At 44.7% G+C, this 23,334-nt stretch overlaps 1 protein-coding gene across 11 annotated transcripts in view; it reads right to left on the reverse strand.

The window, feature by feature from the left end:
* SPTLC1 (serine palmitoyltransferase long chain base subunit 1) overlaps window positions 1-23,334 on the reverse strand; it is a 90,636-nt gene that overhangs the window by 32,762 nt on the left and 34,540 nt on the right. For 7 of the 11 annotated variants that reach the window (XM_036302433.1, XM_036302427.1, XM_036302426.1 and 4 more), the window contains 2 exons: window positions 19,704-19,836; window positions 2,477-2,606 (listed from right to left, as the gene is read on the reverse strand). In XM_036302433.1, coding sequence (XP_036158326.1) covers window positions 2,477-2,606; window positions 19,704-19,836 — 263 coding nt within the window. Of the gene's footprint in view, window positions 1-2,476; window positions 2,607-2,687; window positions 3,035-19,288; window positions 19,457-19,703; window positions 19,837-23,334 lie in introns of those variants that run through there. The other 4 variants (XR_004966656.1, XR_004966655.1, XM_036302431.1 and 1 more) reach the window with 3 other exon arrangements.

Raw genomic sequence — 23,334 nt, forward strand, 5'->3', positions numbered from 1 at the left:
CGGTTCTAATACCGGACAGGGCACATGCCACATGCCCGGGTTGTGGGCTCAGTCCCCAGTAGGGGCCGTGCAGGGGGCAGCCCATCAATGATTTTCTCTCATCATTGATTTTTCTCTCTCTTTCTCCCTCTCCCTTCCTCTCTGAAATCACTAAAAAGTATATTTAAAAAAAAAAAAATTTCCTACTTGTGCAGCTACAACACATGTATCACAGAGGAAGTTCATCACAGAGTCTATGTACTCAGTAAGGACTGCTGTCTCCTAACAAAGACGACAGAATCCTAGAGGAATAACGCAAATATTTGAATAAACAAAAATTGACACAAAAATGGGCATTTTTATCAGTGACTCTAATGAATGAGTGCCGGGGTCCAACCCCAGCAGGTCCAGGGGTCCCCAAAGGTGTAGACGGAGTCGGCGAAGAAGGAATGACACGAAGACAGCATTCAGTTGATCAGCAGCCTATCCAGGATCTCTAGCCAGGATCTTCAGCCAAGTTCTGGTCTGGATCTCCAGCGAAGTTCTGGTTTGGATCTCCAGCCAGGTTCTGTGTCCATGTTCTCTTGCTAGGTTCTCCAGGTACTCCAGCCAGGTTCTGTAGCCATGTTCCCTCGCTAGGTTCTCCAGCCAGGTTCAGTCACCAGGTTCTAGTCAGGTTCTCTTGCCAATTTCTGTAGTCAGGTTCAGTCCAGGATCTTTTGCCATGTTCTCTCCAGCGAAGTTCTTCTGTCTGTAGGTTCTGTGTAGGTTCTGTCTTCTAAGTTCTGTGTGTAGGTTCTGTCTTCTAAGTTCTGTGTTCTAAGTTCTGTGTCTTGCTGTCTTATTACATCTGTATTTATACCAGTTGATTCAATCCTATCAATCTCTATTACAAAGGTTAGGGCGTTTCTTATCTCCATTCCAGGGAGTAAAGATTATGTAGCTTAAGCATGATTGTTCGTAGTTAAAGTGATTAATTACCCACCTGGCACTTAGTTGAGGGGTTTTATTCCCTCCCTAACTTCAGGGGAAAATCCCTACCTGGGGAAACAACCTTTCTCAGAGAGGAGACCTTGGTTAAAACACATAGTGCCAAGAAGGTGAGCAAACATATTAAGAACAGTATGCCATATATGCCAGGTCCCTTGAAACAGCAAGGATGGACCGGCTCCCGGCAAATGAGCTGTCCTGGAACAGTCCCCTTGAAAGTGACGCTGAGACAGGCTGTGGTGACCAGGTTCCTAGTCCAGTCTACATGTAACAGTTCCCGTAGAATCACAGACCAGAGCTACCTTCTTCATCCACGTCATCAGAAGAAAATAAATGATAATCCTAACAGTAATGCTCTGAACACATTTCCTCTGCCACACTCCCATGGCACACGGAGGAACAAGCCCATTCCCTCAAGGGGAAGAAACGGTGTAAATGGGTGGCAAGAAGGCAGGAAACCCGGTTTGGGGTTGTTGTTTCTCACAGGTAGCAGCTGCTTAGAAGCACATGACAGTGGGGTGGGGAGAGAGTCTCACTTTGTTCATAAATTTGTAAATTCAGATCTGATGTTATTGTTTCTTCCACTTGATACATGATTGATTCTGATATGAATTAATCTATTTTGAATCCAATTGTTACATCTCATGAACACCCTAGTGCAGTGGTCGGCAAACTGTGGCTCATGAGCCACATGCGGCTCTTTGGCCCCTTGAGTGTGGCTCTTCTACAAAATACCGGCTCTTCCACAAAATACCGACTTCTGCACATGGGCCACCAAGTTTCAATTGCACTGTACGTGCGCGCCCGCACGTGGTATTTTGTGGAAGAGCCACACTCAAGGGGCCAAAAAGCCGCATGTGGCTCGCGAGCCCTGGTTTCCCAACCACGGTCCTACTGAATCTGGAGCTATTCCTGCAGAGCTGAAAGTATACACCCCCACCCATAGGGCAGGCTGTTTTTCTCTCTCCTTTTTTAAAAATTTTAATATTTTTATTGCTTTCAGAGAGGGAGGGAAGGGGAGAGGGAGAGAGAGGGGGAGGGGGAGAGGGAAAGGGAGGGGGAGGGGGAGAGGGAGAGAGAGGGGGGAGGGGGAGAGGGAGAAGGAAATAATCAATGATGAGAATCACTGATTAGCGGCCTCCTGACCGCCCCCTACTGGGGATCGAGCCCACAACCCTGGCATGTGCCCTTGACCAAAATCGGACCTAGGACCCTTCAGTCCGAAGGCCGACACCCTATCCACCCAGCCAAACTGGTTCGGGCTCTCTCTCCTTTTTAGAAAGCTGCCTGATTACCTTCCCCAAATTTGCCATACATAATTTTGGCAGTAATGAAGCAATTACATCAAACTTGGCTCTACAGCATGAAGTACACTTAATAAGCAGGAACATCCTTAATATCCAAATGTGATCCACAGGCAAGTTTTCATGACAAATGATCATTTCCTATATAATTTAGCTGGTTAGAGTAGAAAAGTACTGCATAATTTTCTTCAAAAGAATCCTACCTTTTGGTCTTCGATCTCTTGTTCTTTTAGCAGTCGCTCCAGGTCAGCCATATCATTATGCTCAAATAACTTAATGTTACTACGTGATGCCTGTAATCCTTTCTGAATAGCAAAGCAGGCAGCTCTATCTCTGTAAGGAAGAGCACAACCAAACTGGGGTTTAAAGGGCTTGTCAATATTCTTAGCATTTGAGTAGGATGACCTACATTTACTTGTTAATGGGAACATGACAAATAAATAAAGCACACCTGAACATTTTTACATCACTGTTTGCGCTTCCCCCTGCAAGCGCTTTCCACAAAACTACATCCTGGTTCTGTTCTAAGCAGCTCTCTTCTGTATTTTCACCTCGGCGTCAGCAGGCTAAGGCCGTACTGTGCATGGGTTCTCGGTTTACTCTCAGCAACGCTCTCTGAGAGATGCACGAACACTCACACTGCACCACAGCGGCACCTCTGGTTGGGATGCCACGCTCAAGAGAAGCCATCCTGGAGAGCTGACTCTCCGCAAAACCAGGTAGAACTCTGAATCTTGCAGATTAAACTTCCATGAGATCTTCTAAATTGGGTTCATTAGGAGGAAATATATTTTTAAAGTAAGTTGTATTAATTAAAAGTATATGCAAGATTTCTATGTCTGGGAAGATGAAGTAGACACATTTTCTCTATTTTTCTTACTAGGTGTTTCTTACTAGGTGTTTCTTACTAGGGGTTTATTACCAAACCCCTAACATTACATATAAAATAAGTCTAAGAAGACTGAAAGATGGAGAGAAAAGTCAGACCAGCTAGGGACCTGAGAAATGGCATGACACGAGTTTCCTGGATTTCCCAGACTGAGGGCTGATGAAGCTGGCCACCTGGAAATGCCATGGACACAGACAAAACAACTAACAGAAGCCTGTGTTCTGTAGCCAAAGGGAGAGGAAAGAGGGCTCCCAGCTGACAATAACGGCTCCGTTGCAGCCACACCACAGGAATATCGGGCCCACCGTCCGCACCAGCAGAGGCTGAGAGGGAGGGCTTAGCCCAGCCGTGGGCAAACTACGGCCCGCGGGCCGGATCCGGCCCGTTTGAAATGAATAAAACTAAAAAGAAAAAAGACCGTACCCTTTTATGTAATGATGTTGACTTTGAATTTATATTAGTTCACACAAACACTCCACCCATGCTTTTGTTCCGGCCCTCCGGTCCAGTTTAAGAACCCATTGTGGCCCTCGAGTCAAAAAGTTTGCCCACCCCTGGCTTAGCCTCTGACCCTGGTGAGGCTGTAGCAAGGCACCTCAGCATCCCCAGGTGGTGCTGGAGAAGGGAGCTGAGACATTGATCTGTGCCGATGGGTAACATGGGGCTACAACATGGTGTCAGTGAGACCATGGAGAGCATGCCAAGTTCCACTCACCCTGCAGTTAGGGGCAACCTCTCTCTCCTGAATGTGGCCTGTATCAGAGGAGGCTCAGGAGGATGAGGGAGAGAAAGCACCCGCTCAGTGTCAACCAACTATTACCTGTCTTACCAAGAACCAGAGGTCTTTAATCAGAATGAAAGAAAACAGCCAACAAATGGCTGTCCTGAGGTGATAGGGAGTCAGGGCTTCTGATAACTTTAGAGCAATCATGGCAACAATATTTTCTCCAAAAATAGAAAAGAGACCTATCTAACAATCCAGCAATTTAACTACTGGGTATTTATCCAGAGAAAATGTAAGCACTAATTCAAAAGACATATGCACCCTTATGTTCATTGCAGCATTATTTACAATAGCCAAGATATGAAAGCACCCCAAGTGTCTATTAGTAGACAAGTAGATAAAAAAGCTGTAGTACAAATACACAATGGAATATCACTCGGTATAAAAAGAATGGAATATTAAAGAATATTATGCTGAGTGAAAAAAGTCAGACAAAGATAAATACCACTTTGAGGAGACAGAGGAAGGTAGGTAGTCAGAATCGGGACCATGGGAAGAGGAAGTAAAACCAGGAACCCGCCCTAACTGGTTTGGCTCAGTGGATAGAGTGTCGGCCTGCGGACTGAAAGGTCCCAGGTTCAATTCCAGTCAAGGGCATGTACCTCAGTTGCAGGCACATCCCCAATAGGAGGTGTGCAGGGGGCAGCTGATCGATGTTTCTCTCTCATCGATATTTCTAACTCTCTATCCCTCTCCCTCTCTGTAAAAAATCAATAAAATATATTTTAAAAACAAAACAAAACAGGAACCCAACTAGGTGGAGTTACAAAGACACCAACTGGGCGGGGAAGGAAGGGCACCTGAGAGAGGCATGAACTTGAAAATGTATGGATATTGCTAAGACAGGAGGCATGCAAATAACCAATCATAAGGCAGTGAGGCATATAAACCAATCCCAAGGATATTGCTAAGCAGAATTCTTTAAAAAGTCCAATCAGGAGCTAGCAAGGCTGTATCCACACCCTCAATTAAAAAGCGTGCACTCCCTCTTGCTGCTCTCAGGGCGCAAAGGGTTCCTGATGTTCCTGTGGTGGGAGCACACGCCTGTGCCCATGTGGCTGATGGCCACTGGGACTCTACACATGGACTGATAGACTTTACACCCGACTATCACATGGAAAGGAAGCCTGGACGCTGGCTGCTCCTGGAACCCCAGCTGCACCTGTTCCAGGACTGGTTTCTCCCAATGAACTTTGGTTCCGCTAATCATTTTTGTCTGTGACTTCATTCTTCGATTTCTCGAGACAATGAACTCGGACTCAAACACCCCACATTTCGGTTTCAATATAATTGCACTTATATGTGGAACTAAAAACACACACACACAAATAAACCCAAACAAATCAAAGCAGAAACACACTCATTCATAGAGGAAATAAACTGGTAATTACCAGAGAGCGTACCCATTCAGTGAGCTGGGGAAAATTGGTGAAGGAGATTAAGAAGTACAAATTTCCCATCATAAAAATTTAAATAAGTCAATGGGGATGTGATGTACAACATAGGGAATCCTATATAATAAGAGAGGAATATGCTAATTAGCCACTATGCCCTGAGGCATAACGACCAAGCGCAGCACGACCAGATCACGGATCAGCAGGAGGGTAGCCCAGCGAGGTACAAGTGGGCTGCGGAGAGCTACAGGAGGGGGCAGGGCAGCAAGCTATGGGGGGGGGGGGGGGAGCTACAGGAGGGCAGGGCAGCGACCTACTGCCTACAAGTGGGCAGCAGAGAGCTACAGAATGGGGCAGGGCAGCAAGCAAGTGGGAGGTGGAGAGGGCAGGGCAACAAGCTATGGGGGGGGGGGGTCAGGGGGAGCTACAAGAGGGCAGGGAAGCAGGCAGATAACTACAGGAGCAGTGGGCGGAGAGCTACAGGAGGGTGCATGGATTCGTGCGCAGAGCAACTAGTATAGCAATAATACTGTAATAACTTTGTATGGTAACAGATGGTAATTAGACTTACTAGGGGATCAATTCATATGTACATATACAAGTATCAAATCACTATACAGTGGAACCTCGTTTCTTGAACTTAATTTGTTCTGAAAGGCTGTTCGAGAAGCAATTTGTTTGAAAACAGAATCATTTTTCCCATTAGAAATAATGTAAATTGAATGAATCCATTTAAGACCTTCAACTGATTCCTTGTTTTAACTTTTCTTAAATACAGCACGTCTAATGTACTGTTTGATCTGGAAAAAAACATTTCTTAGATTTATAAAACCACCCCTACTAGCCTTAAACAAATTTTTACTATATCCCTGCCTGGGAATGCTATCACTGGCTAACTGCTTCCCTTTATCTGCTCAGCAGCAGTCTTTCCACCTATTCAATGCCTGTGACTGTTTTGTGAACACTTTCACACCCTTAGTAACATTAGCACTCTTGGTTTCTTTATGTTTTAAAATTGTACTAATTATAGATTTCCAGCAACAAAAGCATTCTTGCCTCTGTTCCCTGAGAGATAATTTCTGTCATGCTGAGGTATCAGCATAAAAGAATTGTCAGGTTGAAAACTGAAGTTTTAATCAACAACCCAGATGTTTTTTTCTGTGAACAACTTGGTCCAGAACCTAACTGTTCGAGATGGGAGACATTTGAGAAACAAGGTTTGACTGTAGTGTGCATCTGAAACTAATAAGATATTGTATGTCAATTATATGCCAATAAAAAAAACGTTTTCAATGAAACCAAGAGCCAGTTCTTTAAAAAGATAAACAAGATTGAGAGACCTTCAACCAGACTCATCAAGAAAAAAAGAGTTGAAAGATAAAATCAGAAATGAAAGAGGAGAAGCAACAACTGACACCAAAGATACACAAAAGATTTAAAGAAAATATTACGAACAACTGTTTGCCAACAAATTGGACAATCTGGAAGAAATGGGTAAATTCCTAGAAACATACAATCTCCCAAAACTGAATCATGAAGAAAAAGAAAATCTGAACAGACAGATTACAATTAATGAAATTAAAGCAGCAATCAAAAAACTTCCAACAAACAAAATTCCTGGACCAGACGGTTTCACAGTTGAATTTTACCAAGAATTCAAGAAAAACTTATACCTACTGTTCTCAAGCTATTCCAAAAAAACTCAAGAGGAGAGAAGACTGCCAAGCTCATTTTATGAGGCCGCGTATCATAACTCCAAAACCAGATAAAGATACTACATAGAAAGAAAATTATAGGGTGCTAAAATCCTCAACAAAATATTAGCAAACCAAATCCAGCAATATATTAAAAAGATCACACACCATGATCAAGTGGGATCTATTCCTGGGATGCAAGGTTTGTATAATATCCACAAATCAATTAATGTGATACACTATATAAACAAAATGCAGAATAAAAGTCATATAATCATATCAATAGATGCAGAAAAAGCATTTAACAAAATCCAGCACACATCCTATAAAATAAAAGCCTAGGTGGCGTCACGTGATGTCACAAGATGGCCACCACAAGATGGTTGGCAGGGGAGGGCAGTTGTGGGCAATCAGGCTGGCAGGGGAGGGCAGTTGGGGGTGAAATCAGGCCAGCAGGGGAGGGCAGTTGGGGGAGCAATCGAGCCAGCAGGGGAGCAGTTAGATGTCAATCAGGCCGGTAGGGGAGCGGTTAGGGGGCGATCAGGCAGGAAGGCAGGCAGTGGTTAGGAGCCAGCAGTCCTGGATTGTGAGACATAGACAGTTAAACCTTGGACATTTTCAGGTAACACTTTCTCTACTATATCTCCTCTGGCAAGGGAAACAAAAGAAAAAAATAAACAAATGGGACTACATCAAACTAAAAATTTTTTGCACAGCAAAGGAAACCATCAACAAAATGAAAAGACCACCAATAAAAGAAAAAGACAACCCACAGAATAGGAGAAGATATTCATCAATGATATATCTGATAAGAGATTAATACCCAAAATTTATATACAACTCAACATAAAAAAAAACCTAATTAAAAAATGGGCAAAGGCATTGAATGGGAGAACATATTCACCAATGATACATCTAATAAAGGGTGAATATCCAAAATGTATAAAAAACTTATACAACTCAACACCAAGAAAACAAACAATCCAATTGAAAAATGGGCTAAGGACCTGAATAGATACTTCTCCAAAGAGGACATGTAGATGGCCAATAGACATATAAAAAGATGCTCAATGTCACCAATCATCAGAGATATGCAAATTAAAACCAAAATGAGAAATCACCTCATGCCTGTCAGAATGGCTATCATCAATAAACCAACAAATAACATGAGGATGTGAAGAAAAGAAGGGTACACTCATGTACTGTTGGTGGAATGCAGTTTGGTGCAGCCACTGGAGTTACCTCAAAAAATTAAAAACGAAACTGTTTTTTGACCCAGTGATTCCACTTCTGGGATATAGCCGAAGAAACTTGAAACACTAATTCAAAAGAATATACGCCCCCGCTATGTGCATTGCAGCATTATAAACAACTTGAGGCCTGGTGCAAAAAATTCATGCATGGGATGGGGGTCCCTAAGCCGGCCTGCACCTCTCGCAACCCAGGACCCCTCAGGGGATGCCCGACTGCCAGTTTAGGCTTGATCCCACAGAGGGATCGGGCCCAAACTGGCAGTCGGACATCCCTCTTGCAATTCGGGACCACTGGCTCCTAACCCCTGGCCTGCCTGCCTGATCACCCCTAACCGCCTCTGCCTGCCTGCCTGATCGTCCCTAACCACTCGCCTGCCTTTCTGATTGCCCCTAACCGCTCACCTGCCTGCCTGATTGCCCCTAATTGCCTCTGCCTTGGCCCCCACCACTGCGGCTTCATCCAGAAGGACATCCAGAATGATGTCCAGAAGGTCATTCAGCTGACTGGTCTAATTAGCATATTACGCTTTTATTATTATAGACTAGAAGCCCATTGCATGAAGATTCACACAATAGGCCTTCCTTCCCCTGGCTGCCAGCACTCGGAACCAGGCCTTTTGGTCCAAACGCAGCGAGGCTTGGCTTCTCCACTCTGGCCACAGCGGAGAAGCCAAGCGTCTTCAGTCTTCAGTCTTTGCTCGGGCTGGAGCCTTCAGTCTTCGCTCTGTGCCTATGTATGCAAATTAACCTGCCAGCTTTGTTGGGCTAATTTGCATACTCATCCTGATTGGCTGGTGGGTGTGGCGGAGTGACTACCAATTTACATATTTCTCTTTTATTAGTATAATGGATAAAGCAAAAACTACACTGTCTGACGTGGTTCTCAATGTATGTACAGGACATCTATCCTATATCTTTAAAAAGCCTAATATGAATATTGTCCCCTTGGGCAGTCGTTCATCCATGAGTTTGACCACTTGCTATGATGTGCACTGACCACCAGGGTGCGGCAACCAACCTCCCGTGGTGCTCGGGCGGAGGCTGCTATCTTTCGCCAACTACCTGGGGGCAGGAGTGACAGGGACAGAGGTGCTGTGAGAATGCGGGGTGTCCGCCGGGCTCACTCTCACTCCATCTGCTACCCTACCCAGGGACACCAGGCACCCGTGAGGAGCCCATCCCGCACCCATGTGGCCTCTTCTGGTGAGCCACAGCTGCTGGGACTGCAGGGGCCAGTTGGGCTCACCAGGGTTCATGCAGAAGCTGGTCTGCGAGGCTGACTGGGAGAGTGCACTGCCTGCTTGGCTTCCGTGTGGCGCCACTGGGGCAGCCCAGAGGCCCATGCTGCACCACAGCCCATAGCATCTAGCCATGCTCACTTCATCTCCCCAAGGGGACTCGGGTGCTGTGACTCAGGCGAAGGGGGGCACTTGGGGGACTTAGGTATTGCCCAGAACCCGGAGGTCAGGTGGGACCTACCCTTCCACACCAGACGCTCACGCTTCAATTGCCAGCCAGGCTTTTGAATTTCATGCATCAGGCCTCTAGTGTATATATATACTAGGGGCCTGTGTCAGGAAGATTCCTGCAAGAATAGGGCTTCCTGAGGCCGGAGAGAAGCAGAGAAGGGAGTGAAGCCCGCCTCGCTCCCTCCCGTCTCCGCCACTTCGTTCCCTCCCTTCTCCTCCGCCTCATTCCCTCCCGTGTCTGCCGCCTCGCTCCCTCCCTTCTCCTCCGCCTCATTCCCTCCTGTCTCCGCTGCCTGAGCTCCGTGCCCATCTCAGCTGCCTTGGTTCCATTCCCTTCTCCACCATTTCGCTCCCTTCTGCAGTGCTGGGCTTCCTTCTGCTGTCTTCAGTCTTCACTCTGCGCCTGTGTATGCAAATTAACTGCCATCTCTGTTGGGTTAATTTGCATATCACTCTGATTGGCTGGTGGGCATCGCGGAGGGATAGTCAATTTTCATGTTTCTCTTTTATTAGTGTAGATATAAAAGCCTAAGCGACTGTCCAACTGTTCGACCGGTAGCTATGCAATGACCACCAGGGGGCAGATGCTCAATGCAGGAGCTGCCGAGCTGTGGTGATTTGGCAGCTGCGGTTCTCAGGTGAAGCCCCTGGAACCAGAGAGGAGGGAGCCTAATTATGGGGTGCGTCACCTGAGAACTGCCCTCTTGCAATCCAGGACCCTGGGGGGATGTCAGAGAACCAGTTTCGGCCCAATCCCTGTAGGCCAGGCCGAGGGACCCCACTGGTGCACGAACCCGTGCACCAGGCCTCTAGTATTTAAATAATTACATTAAAAATGAGGATAGTAGAGGGATGTATATAAGGTAAAAGTTTTATACTTAAACTGGTAAGAAAATGAGCAGCAGAATGTGATAACTTATGTGTACATATAATGTCATACTCAGAGCAATGACTTAAAAAACTATGCAAAGAGAAACAGTAAAAAACAATCTTGGTAAATAGAAATGGAATCCCCAAACATGGTCAAATAACCAACAAAGAGGAAAGGGAAAGTAGAAAAACAAAAACTCAGAGAGCAAGTAACAAACAAAATGGCAGATATAAGGCCTCATATATTACTAAATGAAAATAGCCAAAACATACAATTTAAAGTTAGAGATTGACAGAATAGAATGAACATGACTCAACCATATGCTGCCTATAAGAAATTCACTTCAAATGTAATAATAAAAGTGGTTTATTATTAAATAATAAAGATACACACACATATATTATTCAATAACATTGGTAATGAGTGCATATATACTACATACAATAAATATACCATGCAAACATTCGCCAAGGGAAAGCTGAATTGCCTATGTTAATATCTGATAAAGTACACTTTGGGACAAAGAAAATTACCAGAGACAAAGATGCACATTATATAATGGTAACAAGGGTCTTATCCTAGAGCCGTGGCTAGCAAACCGTGACTCACGAGCCACATGCGGCTCTTTGGCCCCTTGAGTGTGGCTCTTCCACAAAATACCATGTGCAGGCGTGCACATACAGTGCAATTGAAACTTTGCAGCCTATGCACAGAAGTAAGTATTTTGTGGAAGAGCCGGTATTTTGTGGAAGAGCCACACTCAAGGGGCCAAAGAGCCGTATGTGGCTTGCAAGCCGCGGTTTGCTGAGCCGCAGTTTGCCGACCACTGTCCTAGAGACTTGGAATAAATATGCACCAAATAATAGAACTGCAAAAGAAAAGAAACAAAAACGGATAAAAGTGAAATGAGAAATTGACAAATCACAACTACACCAGCTGATAGAACTACTAGACAGAAAATCAGCAAGGATAGAAAAGAACTCAACAACACTATCAACTAACTGTCATTTATAGAACACTCCAGTGAACAGCAGAATATTCTTTTTAAAGTGACAACAGAACACTGTTTAAGAGAGACCACATCATGAGCCATAAAACAAACTACAACAAATTTAAATATTCTAACACTTGGAAACTAAACAATACACTTCTATATAATCCAGAGGTCAAAGAGAAGGTTTACAGGGAAATAAAATACAATTAAATAAAAATGAAAACAAACACATCAAAATTTATTAGACACAACTAAAGGAATGCTGAGAGGGAAACTCATAGCACTAATGCATTACAAATAAACTGATAATGAGAAGGCAGGAAATAATATTAAAAGTCAAAAAAACTGAAAACAAAAATAGAATAGAAAAAAATGTCAATAAACCAAAGAGAAGATCAATAAAATGGACAAACCTTTAGGAAGACTGACAAAAAAGAGAGTAGACACAAATTACCAGTCATAAATGAAATGGGGTGTCACTACAGGTTCTGCAGACAGTATAAGGATAATAAGGGAATATTACAAAGCACGTCATATATATAAATCTGACAACGTAAAAGAAATGGACTAACTCCTTGAAAAACATAAACTCACCCAATATGACACAGATAATTTGAATAGCCTTCAATTTCTCCAGAAAATAGAAGAGATCACTTTCCAATTGATTTGATGAAGTACTATTCTGATGCCAAGACCACACATAGTCCCAAAAAAAGTAAACATCATTAGGGATCAGGGAAATGTAAATTAAAACCATAATAAGATATCTCTATACACCTATCAGAATGACTAAAATAAAATGATAGTGATAATACCAAATGCTCAGAAACTAGATCACTTATACAGTCAATGGCAACATAAAATGAAACAGCCACTCTGAAAAAGAGTTCGGCAATTTCTTAAAATCTAAATATGCCATTCTGTATGACCCAGCACTGGACTCCTTGGCATTTATTCCAAAGCAATGAAAACTTACATTTGCCAAACAATGTGTAAGTGAATGTTTAGAGTAGCAACTCAGATGTCCTTAACAGATGAGAGGCTCAACAAACTGTGGTGCACCCATACCATGGAATATGACTCAGCAATCCAAAAAACAAACTCTTGCTCCACACAAGAACTTGAATAAATCTCCAGAGAATTAATGCTGAAGAAAACCAATCCCCAAATGTTGCCTACTCTAAGACTGCACTTGCACAACAATATTAAAATGACAGAATTATGGGAATGGAGAACAGATTAGTGGATGCCAGGGATTAAGAAGTGGGGAGGCATCTAGGTGTAAACCCAGTATTTGCCTCCTCCCACAACCACATAAAAATTACAACTTAACCAGAGAACCACCATCATTCAGAACTGCCTGAAATCTGGCTGAATGGAAGTCCTACAACTAGGGATTTAAAGGAGCAGCCACATCAAGACTAGTAGGAGAGGCAGAGTCACTGCAGAATGAGCTGGTCCCACATCCATGTATGGCCGATAAAATTGGGAGGGATATCTTGGCTGCAGAGGTCCCCCTGAAGAGCGTGGGCTCCCTGCCCCATACCAGACCTAGTCTCCCAGGGTTCCAGTGCCAGGAAGAAAGTCCCCATAACTTCTGGCTTTGAAAACCAGTGGTAATTGTGACTGAGTAAGATGGAGGGCTGCTGGAGTCCCAGACAGTTATTCTTAAAGAGCCCACACACGAATTTACTAGAACTCACTCCCTCTGAGCTCCAGTGCTGGGGCAGCGGCTTCAAAAGAGCACATGGGGAGGAACTGAATTGGCCGGCATCAGAGAGAGCTGGAGGGTCAGCTTTATCCCATACAGAAGTGCTGACAGAGGCTACTGTTCCTTTCCTGAGACCCTCTCCTGGTGATTCCCTGAGGTCCTGTTCCACCCAAATTTCAGGCCCATCTAAGCTGGTTCCAGTGGCTTTTCCAGAGAATGGCTCAGGCTTTAGATTTTTCCTAAAATCTCTCAAACAAGCAGCATATGGTCTCAGCATGCCCCATACCTCAGGCCCAAGGTTTGACACCAGCAGTAGCCAGCCTTGGGTCAGAGCTTGGTTTCTCCTGGGAACCTCTGAGCTCAGCACAAATAGCAGCCACCTACAGATCGCTTTGTAGCTTGTGCTGAGTGGCCCAGGCAGAACCCTGGCAGTGGCTGACCTTGGCCTGTACCTTCTGGCAGGCCCCAGAGTCAGTACACTCAGTGGACACCTTCAGATCATGTCAGAGTACCACCACCCAACCACCTTCACAAGCAACACACTAAAGAAGCAGGCTCAGTGGGCATCAAAGCCCTACTAAGTAAGTCCTGCTCTGTGCAGCGGTGGGTCCCTGCACAGCTGATCCTCCATGGTGGTCGGAGGTCGGTGGTCAGTGGCTACAGCCAGTCCTTGCAGATGATTGGGCTGAGGTTAAATCCCTGCCATCGATGTGCCAACAGCAATCAAGGCTCAACTACAAGAGGGAGGTGTACACAGCTCACACTGGGGGAGAAAAGGTGGCACACCTTGAGTGCCAGCTTGTGATCAGAGAGGCTGTGCAACTGACCCTACAGAACACCTACTACATTAAGTCACTCTACCAAGCCTGGGAGATGTAGCAGCTCTACCTAATACATAGAAACAAACACAGAGAGGCTGCCAAAATGAGGACACAAAGAAACATGTCCCAAATAAAACAACAAACTCCAGGAAAAAAACTAGACAAAATCGAGACAAGTAATCTACTAGAGGCAGAGTTCAAAACACTGGTTATTAAGGATGCTTAATGAACTTAGTGAGAACCTCAACAGCATAAAAAAGGAACAGTCAGGACCAGCCAGTGTGACTCAGTGACTAAGCATCGACCTATGAACCAGGAGGTCACAGTTTGATTCCCAGTCAGGGCACATGCCCGGGTTGCAGGCTCAATCCCTAGGGGGGTTGTGCAGGAGGCAGCCAATCAATGATTCTCTCCCATCATTGATTTTCTATCTCTTTTCCTCTCTGAAATCAATAAAAAATATTTCTTAAAAAAGGACCAGTCAGAAATAAAGGAGACACTAACTGAAATGACGAGTAATTTACAGGAGTCAACTGTATAGTAGATAAAGCTGACAATCAAATCAGCGATTCGGAATATAAGAAAGCAAAAAACATGCAAGTAGAACAGCAAAAAGAACCCCAAAAAAGTGAGGCTAGTGTAAGGAGCCTCTGGGATAACTTCAAGCGCATATCAACATTCACATGATGGGGATACTGGAAGAAGAGAACGAGCAAGAAACTAGAAACCTATTTGAATATATAATGAAAGAAAACTTCCCTACCTTGGTGAATGAAGGAGACATACAACTCCAGGAAGCCCAGAGTCCCAAATAAGATGAATCCAAAGAGGCCCAAGTTATTGGCAAAAAATATTCAAAGTGATGAAAAGCCAGGACCTACAACCAAGATTACTCTACCCAGCAAGGCTAGCATTCAGAATTGAACAGCAACTAAAGAGCTTCCCAGGCAAGAAAAAAGCAAAAAGAGTTTACCACCAACAAACCAGTAATATGAAATGCTAAAGAAGAAAAAAAAGATAAAAATATGAACAATAAAGTTGTAATAAATACTTATCTATCAACAATTGAACTGCCCTAGCAGATTTGGTTCAGTGGATAGAGTGTCGGCCTGCGGACTGAAGGGTCCCAGGTTCTATTCTGGTCAAGGCCATACGCCTGGATTGCAGGCTCGATTCCCATTAGGGGGATGCAAGAGGCAGCTGATCAATGATTCTCTGTCATCATTGATGTTTCTCTCTCTCTCTCCCTCTCCCTTCCTCTCTGAAATCAATAAAAATATATAAAAAAACAAAAATAACCCACAATTGAATCTAAAAAAATAAACAAGCAAAACAGAAATAGACTCATACAACTGTAATTTAAAAATTAAAAAACGGCTAAAAAAAGAATGTAAAGTAACTCATTAAAAACTTATGTTTATTGCATGTTAAACAATACTATTTTGATAGACTGACTTAAATCAAATATAAAATAGACTTCATCTTAAAACTTAAATTAAAAATAGTGGGTAGGTTGGGAGGGACATGGAAGTGGCAACATGAAAGATCCTTCTGGTGATGGACATGTTCTGTGTCTTGACTTTATCACTGTCAATATCCCAGTGTGAAACACTTTTATAGTTTGCAAGAGGTGACCACTGGGAAAGACTAGGTAAAAGGCACAAAGAATCTCTTAGAAGTGTATGTAAATCCACAATTATCTTAATATAAAATATTACATTAAAAAAGACATATGAAGTAATATGAACATACACTTAGTAGAGTGACCAGGAAAGGCTTAAATACATAAACAACCACTGTGCTGAGACCTCCTACTGACAAGGCTTTATACTGGTTACTAAAAAAGGAAGAAAATGAAGCTTCAGACATACTGTCTATGCATAATGAATTTATCCTATCTAATAATAGACAAACATGGTAATTAACCATACCTCCGACACGCTTCCTATTGGCTAATCAGGGCAATATGCAAATTAACTGCCAACCAAGATGGCGGCCGGCAGCCAGGCAGCTGAAGCAAACATGAGGCTTGCTTGCTCCAGTGATGGAGGAAGCCAAGGTTCCCTGCCTGCCGCTGCCGGCCTCTGAGCTGCACTCTAAGAAACAATGTTGCAATATAGAAGCTAAACAAACCCCAGAAACCTGCTTTCAGCCGTCAGAGCTGGAGCGAGCAGGACCGCAACAGTGTAACAATTATAGAACCCAAACAAACTCAGATAACCACTTTCAGCAGCTGAGGTCTCAGAGCTGGAGCCGAGCCTCAGAGCTAAAGCCGGCTCTCAGCTCTAGTGACAGCCATAGAAGGTAAATAAATACCAGAATAAAAAAAAGGAAAAAAAAAAAGGGTTGGGAGCTTCAGTCGCCCGCCAGCCTGAAAACGGCCCTCAGCCCCTCACCCAGACTGGCCAGGCACCCCAGTGGGGACCCCCACCCTGAAGGGGGTGTGACCAGCTGAAAACAGCCATCATCCCCTTATCCCCCTCATCCAGGCTGGCCAGGCACCCAAGCGGGACCCCCACCCTGATCCGGGACACCCTTCAAGGCAAACCAGCTGGCCCCCACTGGTGCACCAGGCCTCTATCCTATATAATAAAAGGGTAATATGCAAACTGACCCTAACAGCAGAAGGACTGGGAATGACTGGCCACTATGACACACACTGACCACCAGGGGGCAGACGCTCAATGCAGGAGCTGCCCTCTGGTGGTCAGGGCGCTCTCACATGGGAGGAGCTCTGCTCAGCCACAAGCCAGGCTGATGGCTGCCAGTACAGCGGTGGTGGTGGGAGCCTCTCCTGCTTCCTCAGCAGCACTAAGGATGTCCAACTGCAGTTTAGGCCTGCTCCCCGCTGGCAAGTGGACATCCCCCGAGGGCTGCGAGGCTGCCAGAGGGATGTCTGATTGCCATCTTAGGCCCAATCCCCCCCCGGGGAGCGGGCCTAAGCCAGCAGGTGGTCATCCCCTGAGGGGTCCCAGACTGTGAGAGGGCATAGGCCGGGCTGAGGGGCCCCCCTCCCCCCCAAATACACAAATTTTTGTGCACCGGGCCTCTAGTAAAAAATAATTTACTAAACACAGGGAGGCTGCCAAAATGAGGACACAAAGAAACATATTTCTACCTATAATGTTCCTATTGATTTCTGGAAAAATATTTAAAATTATAAGAGTAAATTGTCTCATGACTGACTAGAAACTGAAGTTCAAAGACACTGGGTATAACACTTGGAAGCGAATTTAACCTAGTTTTCCTAGCAGTTAAAACCAAAAGGATAACGTAGTACTTATTATGTAACAAAGGAAGAATACAAACTCAGTTGTAACTGTACACTTTTCCTGGACTTAAAACTCAAAAAGTCTATATAGTGAGGTTCTTATATGAGGTGATACTGGATCTGGATGACATGAATTTGTCTGTAACTATTTTTACTAAAAACCAGAAATACTTTAAATCAGTAGTTCTCAAATCTGTGATGAGTCTTACTGGATTTTTTTAACTATGTGCAAAAAGTTAATGAAAACATTCATTCTCATGACATGGGGAAACACTAGTTCAAGCCATGTGCTGGAGAGCTCCCAGGTTGCTGCAGGGTGATAGAAGGATGAACAGTGTGTGGCCTGCGACGCCCAGGCAGAGCCTGTGCTGCGTCCTGGGCTGGGCTTGCTGCACTAACAGGAATTCCAACAGTGTGTGAGAAGTAGTCGGAGGCTGCAGGGGCCAGGGAAGGCCAGTTACTCCGACCCCTCTTTTGAGCGCCAGTCTCCATTCATTCATTCACTGAACTGGTATTTACTGAGCACTATTAAAAGGCAATTAACTACTAAAACTGTTGTATTCCGTGAGTCTGAGGCAAGATGAGCAGAGAGCAGAGGTGTGTGTGCTACACACGCCTGACGACATAAGAAGGCCTGAGGAGCAGGGGGACTCTGACAGGCAGCGAGTGCCATGTGTCCTAGATTCACAAGGCACCAGACCTCTGTAGCTCTAAGTTCTTCTCCACATGCAGCATGGGTCCTGACCTGGCCTGAGAGGTAGGGGAAGACTTTCCTGCAGAAGTGATATTACATGCAAGGTGAGCAGGAATTAAACAGGAGATGAGATAAGGAACAATATACTTAGCATGTGCAAAGGCCCTGAAGTGAGGGGAAACTAGTATCTAAGGCTGGTGAGGCTACAGCAGGACAACCTGAGGGAAAATGGTATAAAATGAGCTTGAAAAAGTAGTCTAGAACATGCAAAATCAAAATAAAGACCTGGATCATTATTTCAGGAACAACGGAAGCTCTTAAAAGTGTGGCATAATCAGATTTGTATTTTTTAAAAAAATTTATTCTGGCTATGGTGTTAAAAAAGAGAGAGAGAGAAAAGGCAAAAGTAAATTTGCTTTTGTTTTTTTAAATATGTTAAAAAATATTTTTAAAATATATGTTTTATTTTAGAGAGGAAGAGAGAGTGAGGGAGAGAATCATTGATCAGCTGCCTCCTGCACACCCCGCCCCCGTCCCATGCCCCCCCCCCCTCCCCTCCTGCCCAGGGATCAAGTCCACAACCCAGCCATGTACCCTGACTGGGAATCGAGCCATGATCTCCTGGTTCATGGCTCTACACTCCACCACTGAGCCACAACGACTTGGTGTAAATTTGTGTGTGTTTTTTTTTTAAATTCAAAGTAAATTTGTTTCTAAATGCAAAGGGTCATTTAATGGTCTACTCAAAAGACAACAGAGGCTTGGGCTGGAGGCTTCTGGAAGGTGCAGGCAGCTGCCTGTGCTATGCCAGCCATACCCACTTCTCTCTGTCCTTCCTCTCCATAGCGAAGAGCAACCCACCTAGTATACATGCATGAGGGGGGCAGATTTGCAACCAGGAATGAAGGAAGCCCTTGACTCATGGCTTCTGTGTTCTTTTTTTTTTTTTTAATATATTTTATTGATTTTTTACAGAGAGGAAGGGAGAGGGATAGAGAGTTAGAAACATTGATGATGAGAAAGAAACATCGATCAGCTGCCCCCTGCACACTGCCCCCTGCACACCCCCTGCTGGAGATGTGCCCGCAAGCAAGGTACGTGCCCGCAACCAAGGTACATGCCCTTGACCGGAATCGAACCTGGGACCTTCAGTCCGCAGGCCGATGCTCTATCCACTGAGCCAAACCGGTCAGGGCGGCTTCTGTGTTCTTAACATGCCATGAAGTAAGACCAGCAGAGACGAACGGTTGGGCTGGGGTACAGAGAAGTGGAGTCTCACAAGGTTACCACATGGCCACAGAGCTGTGCAGGGAAGGGAGATGGTGGGCCTCCTCCGGGCTTCTCGATAGCAATAAATAAAATCATAATGAAAGATAACTGAGTGCCGACACCTTGAGGTACTCATCCTTCTAATGACTGTCTCACAAATTCTGTAGAATTACTTAGCTGTGGTGACTATGAATTTCTTTAAAAACAAAAAAAATCTATTATTTTAGGCAGATAGCCTCTACCAAAAGACTTTTCTAGGAGGGTCAATATTATTTTCAAAGGATTTTGATTAGAAACGGAGGTAAAGGTTACTCACACAAACACAATGTCCCCTCTCTTAGAGTAAGCAGGAATAGCACTGGCTATGGTGGCAAATCCATACGAGTAGATAATGGCTTCTTCTGTCTTCATAAATTTTGCAAGGCGGTCTTCCAAATCCAAGTGCACATCTATTTCAATAATAAAAAATTAAATGGTTAAACTGCCATGTAACTCTTTTTCACTAACTAAAGGATAAAAATAAACAGTTTAGTTATTAATACTGTCACCTTATGACCAAAATGTAATTGTTTTCAAGTTATAAATTACATAAGCTCTATTAAGATAACTCTGGGCCAATAATACTTCTAAAAACTGTGAACTGAATCAGCTACTCATCTGTCCGTACAATGTGGCTCCAATTTGGGGTTCTGCTTTGATACCACTCTAGCCCAAGAATTCAAGGCCCAGCCACTTTACCAGCTTTGAAGTCCCTCAATCACTGCACAATATTCATTACTAATGCCTTCCTGCCTTTTAGCAGAAGTACCAAACCAAACACCAAGACAACTGTCAACCAGCTTCTAACAGAAAAAGGAAAAAGGGGGGCGGGGAAGTGGTTCATTTACCAAAAAGAACTCCACGCACTCTGCACCAAGACAGAGGCTTTGAGCAGAGGTCACTCCTCCACAGCGGGTGCCAGTACTGAACTGTAGCACCTGCCATCGCTCTGCAGGACTGAATTTCTGCCTAAATTCCTTTTTAAGTGTATTAGGGAACTAAAATTTAAAGTACCAAGAGAAATGTGGTCCTTTTATAGAGAGAGCTTAGGAAGAATGCTGATGTGTTAATAGGAACAAACGTTGATCATTAAACTTTTTCTTCTTCTTACATCATGGTTCCCGTTAGCCTTTCACCTTCCCAGGCTGAGCCATGAGGCTGCAAGCCCCGGATGGAAGAACCAGTGATGTCTAGAATAAACAGTGCACTGACCGGCTTTGAACCTAAAACCTTCCAAGTGGTCTTACCAGGAGAGAAAAGGATGGTTACAACTCCCTTTAGCTCTTTTACTACAGCAGCACCCAAGCCTGGAGAACTGACCGGAGCTTCACCACACGCTCTGCACAAGGAGAACCAGCAGCTGATAAGAAGGCGGGGGGAGGGGGGCAGGGGCTTCATGGGAAAAAGGAGGGTGGTCAGAGGTGGGGAAGGCAGGCTTTCAGACCGAGGGAACTTGGAAGTCTAGGCAGCAGCAGGGGACCCCGATGTTCCCCAGAGAGGAACGGTGCAGGGGGCTGATGGGCTGACACAGCACTCTGGCCCAGATCGGAGGCCCTGTCGGAGGGAGCATCACTCCAGGAGACTGGCGAACCCCAACATCCTCAGCATCAGCCTTCTTCCAGGGGGCACTGGCACCTCCCTGAGAGACCAGGGCGAAGTGTAGCTCCTCACTCCTGAGGGACAGGTATGCCCCCGCCCCTCAGGGGCCTTCTTGGTGAGAAGGGGAAGAGGGACAAGACCTGAAGAACTGAGATATACAGAAGAGATGATGTAACCAGCTGGGTACAAAGCTGGACTGTGAGTGGACTATATTCCCACTGTAAGCGACATGGTGAACCATCAAGGGCCAGGTTCTCACACCCTCCAGGGGGGCCAAGTGAGGAAGGTCAGTTCAGCCACAGGAAATAAGAAACAACTTTCTTAGAATCTATAATAATAAAAGCATAATATGCTAATTAGACTGGACGACCTTCCGGAAGAAGCCGGGGCTGCGAGGGCCGGGGCAGCTGCAGCAGTGGGCAAAGGCGGAGGCAGAGGCAGAGGCAGAGGCCGGCAGCTGCCGGGGTGGCGGGGCCGAGCCCCTTGCACAAATTTCACGCATTGGGCCTCTAATATTTGACTAAGTGCAAAATCTGCGAACCCATTCTCTGACTTATGAGGCGAGCTAATCTATTGTGGAGCAATCTAACTAGTTGAAGGCAAAATTAAGAATGATAAAAGTTGTAACTTCACAAAAGACTACATTTAAAAAGCAGTCAGGCCCTGGCCAGTTTGTTCAGTGGTTAGAGTGCCGGCCTGTAGACCAAAGGATCCTGTCAAGGCCATGTACCTCGGCTGCAAGTTCCCCAGCCCCGGTAGGGGCACGTACAGGAGACAACCAATCGATGTCTCTCTGTCTCTGTCTTTCTCCTCTCTCCCTTCCGCTCTCTCTAGAAATCAATGGAAAAATATCTTGGGGTGAGGATTAAAAAAAAAGTAGTCAGATGAGGGAGATCCAAAATCTTCTCAATTAATTCATTAATCAAACATTTAGTGAATATCACATAAGGACAGATACTCTGATAGGCACTGGACTGGGTTTCTGCCACAGCTCAGAGGGTCACCCAGCACTGTCACTGGAGAACTCCAGGCCGGGCACAAGTACAAGGTTAACCTATGCCTTCAACCGACAGGTCTGAAACACCTGGGCCCCTTCCACACTCAGAACCACAACACACCCAGAACAATTTCTGACTGAAAAGGGAACACTCAACAGTGAACCAAAGGCAGGTGCAAACCAGGAAGACACAGATGGTCTAAACCAGGGGTGGGCAAACTTTTTGACTCGAGGGCCACAATGGGTTCTTAAACTGGACCGGAGGGCCGGAACAAAAGCATGGATGGAGTGTTTGTGTGAACTAATATAAATTCAAAGTAAACATCATTACATAAAAGGGTACGGTCTTTTTTTTTTTTTAGTTTTATTCATTTCAAATGGGCCGGATCCGGCCCGCGGGCCGTAGTTTGCCCACGGCTGGTCTAAACTAAACCCTGATTGGATGGCAAGAGAGATATAGCAAGGAATTAGAAAATTCAGAAGCAATATCCAGAAACTGAAGCTCTCTTTACTTATAGGGTTCTTATAGGATGTTATAAAGCTACATTCTCTGATTCACTACTAGGAATCATCATCTTATTCCAATCAAGTAATGATAAAAAATTAAGGAGGTTCTTCCCATTTATCAGTTAAGATATGTATACTACCATAGTCTATTATAGAAAAACACACACATAAAACCATTTGATTTTCATTACTAATTGGTTATCGTCATCTTTATAGGACTGACGCTTTCATTATATCAACATTAAACACATTTGGGATTTTTATAGTAACAAAGAAGACTGTATCCCATCTGATCAAAATGGTACCAAAGGGGTACTTGGCTCTTCAAGCATCAGACCTGCACTATCACCACGACCAAGCATGAGGATCTGACCCAGCGCCTGGCTGCTCGCCCTTCTATGACAGATGGTACCCACAGAAGGACTCAGGAAAAATCTGGCAAGAACAAGGAAGCAGCAAAGCACTAGAGAACCAGTGACCCCACACAGCCGAGCTCGGGCGTGTGTCCTCCTCCGCAGTGCTCTTTGGGTGCCTCCCTACAGGCAGGCTCCCACCACCTGCCACTTCTCACCTCCCATCGGGCATGAAGGCAGGTCCCCTGGGGAAGGCCTCCTTCAAATTACAGTGCTGCCCCTAAACTGGACTAGCTACCCCAAATCTTCACAATTTAGCTAGCAGGTAGACAACCAAGCTACATTGCATTGCTTTCACTCAATCTCTATTTCATAAAGAAAAAACACACTTGGATGCTAGATACTTCTTGCTATCTACAAAAGTGACTTTAAGTCACACGACAGACTTAGCT

The sequence above is a fragment of the Myotis myotis genome, unplaced genomic scaffold, assembly GCF_014108235.1.
Source record: "Myotis myotis isolate mMyoMyo1 unplaced genomic scaffold, mMyoMyo1.p scaffold_m19_p_31, whole genome shotgun sequence".
Lineage (NCBI taxonomy): Eukaryota > Metazoa > Chordata > Mammalia > Chiroptera > Vespertilionidae > Myotis > Myotis myotis.